The sequence below is a fragment of the Lissotriton helveticus genome, chromosome 4_1, assembly GCF_964261635.1.
Source record: "Lissotriton helveticus chromosome 4_1, aLisHel1.1, whole genome shotgun sequence".
NCBI lineage: Eukaryota > Metazoa > Chordata > Amphibia > Caudata > Salamandridae > Lissotriton > Lissotriton helveticus.
The window spans coordinates 1,314,085,422-1,314,098,095 of record NC_136063.1 but is presented as its reverse complement, the minus strand read 5'-3'; the positions used below and the strand labels follow the sequence as shown (position 1 = coordinate 1,314,098,095).

The 12,674-nt window shown below is 48.1% G+C and overlaps 1 protein-coding gene across 18 annotated transcripts in view; it reads left to right on the top strand.

The window, feature by feature from the left end:
• Positions 1-12,674, top strand: part of PTPRM (protein tyrosine phosphatase receptor type M) — a 1,498,021-nt gene that overhangs the window by 1,450,535 nt on the left and 34,812 nt on the right. For all 18 annotated transcript variants that reach the window (XM_078687901.1, XM_078687900.1, XM_078687899.1 and 15 more), the window contains one exon: positions 7,399-7,524. In XM_078687901.1, the coding sequence (XP_078544027.1) occupies positions 7,399-7,524 (126 nt within the window). The remainder of the gene's footprint in view (positions 1-7,398; positions 7,525-12,674) is intronic.

Here is a 12,674-nt window from a genome sequence, read left to right as displayed (position 1 = left end):
AGGAGAAGACATTCTGTTGTGTCTACTGTGAAGCCCAGGAACTCCATCTTCTTTGAGGGGACTAGAATGGATTTTTCCCAGTTTATGATAAAACCCAGACTTTCTAAGAGGTCTATAACTGTCTTCAGATCTTTGATGATTTGAGCATAGTCTTGAGAAAGAATCAGGATGTCGTCTAAGTAAATGATGAGACAAATCCCTTTTTCTCTTAGACATGAGGCAACTGCTCTCATTACCTTGGTGAAACACCATGGGGCTGAAGAGAGGCCGAAGGGGAGAGCCTGAAATTGAAAGAGATGGCTTTTCCAAATGAACTGAAGCAAGGGTTGGTGTTCCTTTGTCATGGGAATTGTAAAGTAGGCGTCCGTCAAATGTTGGTACCCTCTACCAAAATTGCCTCTGTTTCTTGGGAAGGGGCGTCGATTAAAGCGGCCGGAAGATTGCCCCCTTCTTCCAGCCCTTCCAAAAAGGTTGCTGTTGTAGTTAAAAACTTTTTTCATGTTTTGATGCGCTCTATCTAAAGCGGTAAAGGTTGATACATATTAAAACTTCTCCAAAAAGTAAACCTTTTGGATTAATGGAGGTTTCTTTTTCAGCCATATCGATTAATTTTGGACTAATTTTATTGAGGACTACTCTTCTTCTTTCACAATTAAGTCCTGCGTTGGCATTTCCTAAGAGGACAAGCGCTCTTTGGCTCCATCCTCGAATGGAGTGTGTGTCAAGAGGGGAACCATTAAGGTAACTCTCCTCAGCTGCGTCGATTATTTTAGTTAGTGGACCTAGGATGTCGAGAACTTTATCTTGGCAGAGCTTAAGCGACCTTTCCAAGCCTTTGCGTGGGTCTCTTCTTAATTTAAAAAGATAAGTAATTAGTTCCGGATCAAGGTTAGGAGTTTGACAGACTTTACCTTCAATTGAAGGTCTGGTGCATTCTGCCCTCAAAAGATTGCAAGTTTCCCTTTCTAAAGGGTTCCTAATCCATTTAGATATGAATTTAGAAACGTGCTCATGTGGAGTCCACTCTGAGCTTCTAGGATGTTTAATGTTAAAAGGGGAGAACATTTCTTCCCCTAAACGGTCCAAGATACTATCTTTAGAAGATGAAGGACCATTGTCGTCATTCAAGAGAAAGGAATCAATATCTTGATCGTCCTCATCTAGGTCAAGAATATATTTGTCAGGAAATTCTGAGCCATCAATATCACTTGGATCATTATCTAGAGCACTTTGGTGAATTGTGCCGCGAGGGACACCCATCAAATTTGTGCCGCTAAGGACACCTTTCAGATTTGTGCCGCTAAGGACACCTTTCAGATTTGTGCCGCGAGGGACACCTGAGGCAAATGAGGTGCGAGGACCTCCTGTAAAATTTGAGGTGCTACGACCTCCCGTGCTCTCTGGGGTATAATCAATATTATTACTTTTTTTTATGCCTCTTACCCCTTTTTTCGGTGAGATCATTAATCTCAGCTATGTCCAAGTCAGATAGGTCATCATTATCATGGATCAAGGGTCTCTTAGATGACATAACTTGGGAGAGAGTAGAAAACATACATGATCTCATCTCCTTGTGGATAAGTTTTTTGATGGCATCATTATTAAAATCAGATTCAACAGTAATACTGTGAATTGAATCAGAATCTGACTCAGACATATTTTGAATTGAAAAAATAAATATATAAGAATGTCTGAAGCTTATATAGAATTCTTAACCTTTCTCTATAAACTTTCTATATATGTACAGCCTTTTTTTTTTTATATGTTTATAGTAATCTTTTCAATATATATATATATATATATATATATATATATATATATATATATATATCCTCTCCCTTTTTTTTAATTTTATTTTATTTTTTAATATTACCTTCAAATTACTTTGTAAATATCAATCCTAATAGACTGATTATGGGAGGGAGGCGAGGGTAACACGGATAAATAATTAGATAAATTCACAAAGCGTCGTACCTCACAAGGTTTTGACAAAGTCTAAGGTATTGGGCACAATTATGAACGTCTGGGAGATTGTTCTGAAAATAAAAGCAGGTCACTGTGTTTTTTGAATGATTCGCGCGTGAGAGGAAAGAATTATAACTTTAAAATAAAGACAACTACAGGAAAGGAAAGCGGAAGCCAACCTCCGTAAATTGGAGGTTGGGGGTCTGGGTATAAGGAGTAAAAAAGTGTTACTCTACCTTATAAGATGGTATATAAAACAGGTACATTGTATATATATATATATATAAATATTACTCCTGTAGGGATTAAGGGGTTAATCAGTATATAGTAACAAATATAGATTAATAATAAAATACAAGTCTTAAACATGAAATTACAATATTATAAAGAGCTAAGTAAGGAGGTGACTTATCTTGCTTGGAGCCGCATTTAAAAGAGGCTGATTGCCTAGTGATTCATGCTATTGTTGATTCATATGTATTCTAAGTTGGAACTTTTGCTTTGTGACATATGCGGCTATGCTTGGACTGCATTAAAAGTTGTATGCATAATGGTAGCCTCCGGTCTTGTAATGAAATCCCCTGGACAAGGAGAGCCCCTCCCTCTCCCCTCTCAACTACCCCCCAACCCAAACATTCGCAACACCCCCCTCCCAGCCCGCCCCCATCCCTTAGCCCCAACCATGAAAAGATCTCGGGCAAACATAGTCCCAGGTCCAGTAAGTAGTCCACTGGACCCGTGGTAAAGTATATCCTTGGTGTGTGAGCAATGGCAACGGTGTGTTGGAACAGACCCGTCCCCTCTCCACCGTCGTGGAAGAAGTATTAAGGTCTCAGTCGGGGAAGTGTGTGGAGTCCGTAATCTCCGCCCCGGCCGCCGGCTCAAGCGGTCCCGGCCCCATCATACTCATCTGGGTCATAGCTCCATCAGTCTGGAGGTCAGCCGCTGTCGGGCTTCACCAAGCCCTGTGCCACGGTTTCCACTGCAGCTCGTTGACCTTCCTCTATCTCCGTCGCTGCTGGGCGCCTCGGTCTGCGACGACGCCGTTGTTGCTTCCATCGCCCGGGGGTCTCCTCGTTGGCAGCACCTTCCCCCGGGGGTCCCTCGTCCACCGCTGGTTCCTCAATGCCCAGCAGGCTGCAGGCCTCCCTGAGGGAGCGCAGTTGGTGAAGATTGTTGCCTAGCCGAAACACCAGGCGGAAGGGGTGACCCCAGCTATAGGAGATATTGCGCTTTCGCAGTTCCGCCGTGACCGGCCGAAAGGTACGTCGCTTCTCCAAGGTAAGGGCAGCTAGGTCTTGATACAGAGTCGGGGAGTGTGTGCCATAGGTGACCGGAGTCATTTGGCGCGCTTTGTTACGGATCTCTTCTTTTGTTCTAAAGTCCTGCACACAGACCAGAATGTCCGCTGGGTGGGCCGCATTAGTTCTAGGCGGGCCCGTCCGGTGAGCTCTGTCCAGCCTCAGGGGGGAGTCCGCCGGCCGGCCCAGGATGTGATTGAACAGCCCCTGCGTAAATTGAAAGAGATCTTCCGTGTCGGAGGTCTGCTTTACTCCCCTTATACTGATGTTGTGCCGCCGAGAGCGGTTCTCCAAATCCTCTGCATGTGTTTGGAGGTCCACCTGTTGGTCATGTATGCGAACAAGCTCCTGTCTCAGCGCCTCTATCTCCGCATCTCGCACATCACTTTTGGCCTCTAAATCTGCCACCCTCTCTCCAACGGCGTCGGTATCTCGGCGTACCTCCTTTATTTCCTCCTGGAGCTCTTTCTTTAAGGCATGGATGTCCTCCCGTAGCCCAGTAAAGAGGGACTCTAAAAAGGACCGCGTGACAGGGCCCTCGGGATCCGTCTTTCCCAAGGACGGAGATTCTGTGGTCTCCTTCTCTGTGCCAACACGATGACCGGTCGCAGTGTCGACTGTCCGTTTCCCCATCGTGTTAGGGGTGAAGAGGTCTTTTATGGTTCGTTCTTTCCGGGGCCTCCCGGTGGACATGTCCTCTCCAGCCCCCCCCCCCCCAGCGCACAGATCAGCCGCCACCAAGGTTGGCGGCCCGTGAGTCCCCAAGCCTCGAGTGCGCGAAGGACCCCCAGGACCAGACAAGCCGGCGGCTCAAGGCCCAATGAGCCGTGTGGGAGGGCCAGGAACAGGACCGGGCTCAGTCATAAAATGGCGGTCCACCGCCGTGGAGGGGGCCACGAGGCAGCGCGCCACTGCCTGGGCAGAAGGAGCTGTAGGCGCCGAGGGCCCCACGATCACAGCACCCACGAGGGATCCCTAGTCAGTCTCCAGCAATCCGCTATTGTCCACTGAGCGATTGGGGCCCCCTCTGCCTGTCGTCTGTCCCACAGCCTGGGCTGGCGTCCGACTCTGCACCTGTCACTGGTGGTCGCTGTGTAATAGAAGTAGTGCCGCAGAAGGGGACCAAGTGGCGGGGAGCAAGGAATCAGGCCCGGGCAATGCGTGTTCTGGGTCGGGGCGCTGTGCACTGCAAAATGGCGACCTCCTGCAACGTCTTGTCACTGCTGGGGCCGGGGGTGAATGCAGGCGCCCTGCAGCATGTGAGGGGGTCCGGCACTGCCACAGGTCTCCCCCGCCGTCCCTGCTCTGCAAACTCCGTCCTGCTGGCCGCTGGGAGGCCGTCCGACCACCCCTCGCTCCTCACCTCCGACCGCGAATCGGTCCCTCCAGGCGCCGCCGCCCGCTCCGCCGGCATTCACCGTCAGCGCCGGCAGTACTCAGGGCTGGGGCGGCTCCGCTGCTGGGGAGGGTTAGCAGGTCCGCAGAAGCCCCCGCCACGGAGCCGCGGGAGGCCTCGCGCACCGCTGCGCGGGTCGGACCCACCGTCACCACAGCCGCCCGCCTGGAATGCGTCTAAGGCGGCCTCCTGGCTCCGCCCACCACAGCCTCGCTCTCGCTGCTCCGCTCCCTCTAGGCCCCAACGGGCCGCCTCGATGCAGGGTAGACTCGGCGGGAATCCGGCACCGCTAGTCCTCAGCGCCGACAGTTTTTTTTTTTTTTTTTTTTTTTTTTTTAGTATACTTGTAAAGCGCACAGCTGCCCCAGCAACGGGGCGTCCCGGCACTGTATAACTCTGGGGAACCCGTCCTGGCTTTCCCTGTGGGATGGTCCCTGCTGGGAGTCCCCAAGGTGGAGCCAAGCATCCCTGGAATTGGTGGGGCCGTTGTGGAGATTAGGCAAGCTAATGCCCAGAGTTGCCGAGTGTGATCCCTGATTAGAGTAAGCACCGAAGCGAGAATTATCGAGTCCGCTGACCAAGGTCCACGACCCTGCCGCGTCGGGAATCGAACCCTGGTCCCGGGCCGACTTCTGCTCTCAGGTCTGCTGCCTCTAACCAGTGAGCCACACTACTCCACTATGTATGCTATGATAGTGCTAGAAAACGGCAGCCGGCGGCGGGAGCTCGGCAAAGCACGTCCGCTCACACCGCCATCTTGGCCACGCCCCCCTTCCAGCACTCTTTTGACGTTCCTTCAGATGCCATAGTCATTTCGTGTTGATTGTTTCCAGATACGGTGTTCTGGTCCATCTCTAGGGTTGTGTGGCAACACATTTCTTATGTCCAGTTTGTCTAAAGCGCTTTACTGATTGCTCACAGATCTTTGCTTACAAACATTATAGTCAGTGGCATGTCACTTGCCCAGACGCTAATGTTGCGGGCTCTGTTGCATGTTTGAGCTGTGTTAAATGAGTGTCGTATTTGTAAAATCTTGATGTCAGTGGTGAAGATGCATCAACATTTTTGGTTTAGTTTGTCCATGTTGCCTGGTGAGTGAATGTGTGTGGGTTGTGACGCTGCTAATATGTGGTGTGAAACAGCACGTGTGGACCATGTAGCTGATCGATGCTGTGTTGAACATTTTTGGTCTGTGAAGTGCCTTCTCTTCATTTAGCTTAGTGCGACACCTAATAGGTCTGTGGTTCGGCGAACCATGGACCATATTATCAAGAAAGGGCGATACATTATCGCCGCTTTTATCGGCAGGAAACTGCAGCGAAAGCGACGATAATGGGCTTGATAATATCCCCTTGTGAATTCCCATAGAAGCCCAGGTTAACACCATAACCTGGGCTTCTATGGGAATTCACAAGGGCATATTATCAAGCCCATTATCGTCGCTTTAGCTGCAGTTTCCTGCTGATAAAAGCGGCGATAATGTATCGCCCTTTCTTGATAATATGGCCCCATATTTGGTGGGAAGTGGTGGTGGAGCAGACGTGGAAGCTGCTAAAATTGAATCTTTGTGTTGTGCTAGGGGTGTTTGTGTGTGATACCTTTATGATGTCACGTGACAACACCTGCGTGATTTCATGGTTTTTGTAATGGCTGAAAGAGCCCAGGGTACTTTGGATTAGACTCTCACAAAATACTGAAGTTGTGGCATGAGAGCAATACCAAGAGAGACATAGAATACAGCCATCTCAGGGATTAGTACATCAGCAGTGTTATTCTGTTTTTTGTTCTTTTTTCCCCCCGCTTCCGCTGCGTTTATATGCTGAGCTTGTTTGCTCAATGGTACTCTGTTGAAGGGGGAGCATGGTTGTACTACAAAGATACAATCCTGCCTCAACTACAACGGAGGAGCCCTACAAGCATGTCATTTGTCCTCAAAATTGATGTGGGCATTCAAGTCCAATTGCAGTTAAGAAGAGATTGGAAATAGATGTGAAGAATACTAATGGGCCACTCAACTATGTACATATCTAATCACATTAGCGATGGTTCTTTTTATGAGATGTGCGTCACATATTCTAATTCACCATTGGACGCTTCTACCCAAGGAGCTCTTGTTCTGAACTCCTCGTCATACAGCTTCCTGCGGACGAGGGCTCCTGGTCAGAATGCAGCAGCCGGTCCAGTCTGTGCCTTCTGGGTACGCGGCACGCGTGCTCTAACTTCACACGGTGTGATGAGGAGTTAGCGCTCATTGTCACTCTCCCCAACTCCCCGTCACTTTCCCCTTTAGAAATATTATGACAGGCCTTCTGTGAGGCAGTCCTGCCCTAGATCATCTCAACATGAGGTGTGAGATGACGGGTTGGGTGGTTATCACATTCCGAAGGGTTGATGGCGCGCTCTTCTCTGGTCATAGTCTTTCTCGAAGGCATACGCGGCGTCGTGATCTAAGGGGAGCAGAGGAAGCCGGCTATCCCCTGAGCTGCCTCGCATTTTGCCTTCCCTGAGGGTCCAGGAGTGAAGTCTGCATGTTAATGTGGCTCCCCTACCCTCCGGCATCTGCCATTTCCATTCAATGGAGCCTTTCACATTAGCACAGAGCTCCATGAAGCCTATTAAACTTTTAATGAGAGTAAAGATCTTGGAGTGCATGAAAGATTACGACATGAATTCAATACATGATATCAAATGGGGTCGTGCTTGGAAGTAACAAACTCGCGTTTGCTTTCCAACTAGCTGTGCCCGCAGTACTGGGCGGAAAATGGAGTCCACCGGCACGGTCCCATCCAGGTGGAGTTTGTGTCCGCTGACTTAGAGGAAGACATCATCAGCCGAATATTCCGAATTTACAACGCATCACGAGTAAGGATTTACTTTTTTTAATTTACCCTATTTATTTTACTGATTAAAATATATATTTCGTACTTTAAGCATGTGTTGGTACTTTGCAAGTCATGCGACTAATCTGCTTCGAGGGTCTTTGAGACATTTTCAATGCATACTTATTTAATGCTCTCGTGTATTTTTTTATTTGAATTAGCTTTCTTTTGCAGTTGGTTTAATTAAAAAAATAAAAACAACAAACATCGCTAGACTGTACTGCAAATGGCAGAACTCCAAGAGGTCAGACAGTATGTGGTCGTGTGGGTGGAGCTGTTGCGAACAGATCAAATTTGCCTTTTTATGTTTTTTTCTGCAAACTTAAATTTGTGTCGAAAGCAACCTGAGCAGAGAAAAAGGTGTATTCCTTTGCGAACAGAGAGGAGAAACTGGTGTTTCAGTTTGCCAGGCCTCCTTGCACTGCAGAGTGCTATCTAGGGTTTCACAAGTTACTCAACTGCATGCAAGAAATAATCTCCCCGAAAGGTTTGTGTGCAAAAATGTATATCTGGAATAGTTGTGGTAAAAACGTTGTAGCATACTTATTTTTCAGTTGGAAATGCATGAATGTGTACTCTTAAAAGCTAAATTTTTTGTTTATGCAATCTGTTCATTACATTTCTTTTAACACAACTTTTTTGTGATATTCGCATTAAAATGTCAGCTGATATTTACCCATCTGTGCATCACTTTTCTTCTACAAAAGCTTGCTTTTTATAATCATATACACAAAACAAAAAGGAAAAACAAGGCAAACTTCTTCCCAACATTCAGTACAGTGCAGTCACGACCCCCCCCCCCAATGAGCTTGCTTCCAGAACGTTTGGTAGCTATATATTTTCCCATTTGACCCCAGCGTCGGGTCCGTTACGAATTATTCCCAGACCACCATGGATCTAAACCTATTTATGGTCAATGCGCCATCAGCAAAGTACATGTCAGAGTATGCTGGGTTATACCTATTGCGTGTCACTATCCTGTGAGCTTTCACCCCCCTCAGCTGCAGCTCCATTCTCCCCGGCATCCTGAGACATGCTACCCATGAGAGTCGCCCATTCTGTCCAATCCTCCGCCAGCCTATTATCTCTACAGGTCCACTGCATATACACTCCCACCGCCGGCTCCCATTCCATCCTATCTTTGTGCCATAGTTCTATAGAACAAACACAAGGAGATAATGGATGGAGCGCTTAATCTTTTCAGACACTCACACCCAGTCACAGATCTAGGTTGGATCCATCATCATTCTTTAGCTCACTTCGCCACCCCAGTTCAGATACAGCTATATGCAAATCAGTCTTGACTCTGTGTATTATGGGAACAGTCCAGCTGAACTGTCAAACCATGTCTTCCCTCGACCGGAAACAAGCATCCTGGGACCGGTTTCGGGCTAACAGTCCTCATCAGCCAGGCAAGCTTGAATCCAGTGGCAAAGTGAGCAAGGGACCCACGTTTGGGCATACCCTGCCAACTTCGGGCTGAACTGTTCCCATGAGGCATTGGGTAAGGACTGATTTGCATATAGCTGGGTCTGTATTGAGGTGGCGAAGTGAGCTAAAGAATGATGATGGATTCAACCCAGATCTGTGACTCGGGGTGAGTATCTGAACAGTTTCAGCGCTCCGCCCATCATCTCCTTGTGTTTACATAGTTCTATGGAGGCCATTTTCTGGCTCATCCATCTGATGGCCACTCTCTGCTTTGCCAACACCAATTCCAACTGCAGGAACTTCTGAAATGTCTTACCCTCCCTTGGTTTCTTTACTATACCCAACAGGCAGACCTGCGGGGCAGCTTCTTGGATCAGACTGGTCACCTCCCTCATTTGTTCCCATACCATATGAAGAAACGCTGTACCATCCCACACCACACCTGAGACACACTGCTCCTCTCCCCACATATATTCTGCTAAGCTTGATCGATGTTAGGTACGTACGGTGCAGGTTGTTAAAAGGAGTCAATCTAAAATGGCCATTACAAGACACTTTTCAAACAAATCCACTTGTCGCAATCCAAACAGCGTCCTCTAAGGGGGTTCCTAAATCTTTTTCCCACGCAGGTCTAGCAGGGATCCCCCTCTGCTCCCTATCTTTCTGTAACATTTTGTATAGGAATGTAACCATGTGCCTCACAGCCCCTGCGCCTCATGGCCCTTGCGGTTAACAATAATTGTAGCGTGGCAATTTGCCTTAGGGTGTTCGGAAAGTCTGTCTTTATTTCCCTTGCTGTATATGTTATTTTAGCATATTGAAGGGACTGACCCTTTCACTCCCCAAATGCCTCCTGTTTTCCTCGAATGTCAGACATGTGTCCCCTGGATATAAATCTCCCGGTGACCAAGATATGACAATGGTCCTCCACCGGACCATTGTCATATCTTGGTCCATACTGTGAAACGGCAGCAGCATCCAAATATCTAGATCTCTGGTCAAGGGTGGTTTCTTAAGTACCCTCGTTATTACTCATTCCCATTTGGCGTCTGAGGTACGGGGTTCCCGCAGGGAGTCTCCTCCTAAGCATGCGTGGCTTCATCAAAGATAGCATGCTGTGCGTGCCCCTCAGCGGTCTCTGCTCACTGTCATCTTCTTTCGTCACCCACTGTGCCACGTAGTGCAACTTGGAGGCATAGCAATACAGCTCTATGCCTGGAAGGCCATTGCCCCCTCCCATGGGTCACGTTTGAGCTTTGAGAGTACAACGCTGCTCCTCCTCCCCGCCCACACCAACAGTGTCAAGAGACTGTCCAATTTTCAAAAGAAGCTACAGGGAAGAGTGTACAGTACGTTCTAAATGGTATACAGCCACCTCGGGAGGAACACCATCTTATGTACTGCCACCCTCCCCATAGTGGATAGCAGCAGTGTATTCCAGAATTGAATGGCCTTAGTCAGAACCGACAGCAGTGGACTCACTCCACTAGTGAAGTAGTGTGGCTCACTGGTTAGAGGCGGCAGACCCGAGAGCAGAGGACGGCCCGGGACCAGGGTTCGATTCCCGGCGCGGCAGGTTTCTGGACCAGGGTCAGCGGACTCGATAATTCTCTCGCCTCGGTGCCCACTCTGATCAGCGTTCACACTCGGCAACTCTGGGCATTAGCTTGCCTCATCTTCACTAACGGCCCCACCAGACCGCCGGGGATGCCTGGTCTCACCCTGGAGATACCCATTAAGGGACCATCTCTCAGGGAAGCCAGGAAGGGTTTCGCAGCGGTCGAAGCGCCTTGGGACCCTACGGGTAAGTAGTGCGCTATATAAATGCCTATACATTTACATACATACATACACATACTCCGAGTCATTCCTTATCCTCCAGGCTATGACCTACTATATTACCCAGATATCTAAAGGACAACACTTCCGAGCGCAGGCCCATGTTGTAATCTCTTATCTTGCATCTTTGTGTTGGTCACTTTAAATGGAACATTCTGATATTGTCTATGTCATGATGCAGATCTGTGCTCTGGTGATTCTACCTGTCAGTTTCTTCTTGGGTTTTGATGGGAACACCAGTTCTTCTTTGTAGCTAATAATAAATCCATTTATTATTCTAATATACCATACTTGGCTGAGTTACTTCGATAACAACAGCCCACCATAGAAATTGTGTCTCCAGCCTCCACTCCAGCACTGCTAAAGGGAACTGCAGCGATTTAAATGTATTCACATGTGGCCCAGCAATTCTCCCAAACCGCTCCAGATGCTGCAAGAGCCGTGGGACCGTTTCCGATGGTCGTTGCAGGTAAAACATCACGTCACTGGCGTACAGAGTTCAGGTGTGTCATCTCTCCTACTCTCACCCCCATCATCCCGCCCTCCTTCCTAAGTGGGGCCTCCAGAATTTTTACTGCAAGTGCGAATAATAGCGGCGAGAGCGGGCAGTCCTGCCTCGTTCCCCGCCGCAACTCCCAGTTCTCTGACAAGATTCATCTGCTATGTACCCGTATCCATGGGGAGGTAAATGGTACCCTGACCCAGTGGCAACATTTTGGGCCAAAACCCATGTGGTGAACGCTGAATTCTAAAAGTTCAGTTCTGTAGGTGTTTGGTCCCTATGCGAAGTCATAAAACCCCATTAGGCTTTTACTATCCCCATCCCTACCTCTCCATTGCCTGTTTTTTATCTTTATTTGCATATATTTTTCAAGGTATATTGCTACATGGGTATGCTCAGGGATATCCCCTAGTACAAGCTTTTGGATCTCTGTTCATAATCCCATTCCACTCTCGTCTTTTTATTGCTGTTCTTTTCCTGTAGGGCAAGGGAGACCCACGACTGAAGTAACCTTCTTGTATACTATCTCCTCCTTTCTCTCTCTTATTCTCATGTTTCCCCTTTTCATCCACTCTTATTCTTTTAGCAAGACAGTGGAAAGGGGGACAGCCAAACATATATGCCAGTTACCCTTATCCTTAACCTCTTCGAGGCTCATGACGAGCTGAGCTCGTCATGAGGCACGGCGCTCCGGTGCTCATGATGAGCTGAGCTCGTCATGAGCCGTGGAACGCTCGCATGCGGGCATAATTCCCCTGCTGTGCTGAGCGTTCAACGGCAGGTAATGCACCTGTGACGAGCTGAGCTCGTCATGAGCACAGGAGCGCCGTGCCTGATGAGCACGCGGGCGCTGTGCGCGCCCCCCTCCCCTCCAGCACAGCGGGGGATTAACCCCCGCAGCGAAGGGGCTAACAAGTACAGCCAGTTTGGGCTGTTACCCTGTAATGGTAAAGCGATGATAACTGTATGTATAAAATGTAATAAAATACTTTGAAATACAGAATTCTGTGTCAGCAGTCCAGTGTGCCTTGGTTTCAGCCTAACAGAATAGCGCCCTCTGTTTGAACCATTCTGTTAGTGTGCCAGCACCCATTCAGACTAGCTGTACTTCGGATTTCCCCCATCTTGCCAGCGGGTGGACCGTTTTGAAGCTGTTCCTCGATTGTTTCGCAATACCCACCAGCATATTTTCCTTTGACTGGCACGCAAAACCGGATCTCAGAAAAAATGAAGATTCACACATTGATTTTTTTCACTTACTTTAAACCAACAAAGCAATTTATTCTGCTCTTGTTATGTGTATTATTCACACAGATTTCTTTGGGTCTGTTGTTTTCATTACCACTGACGTGTTTAGATCA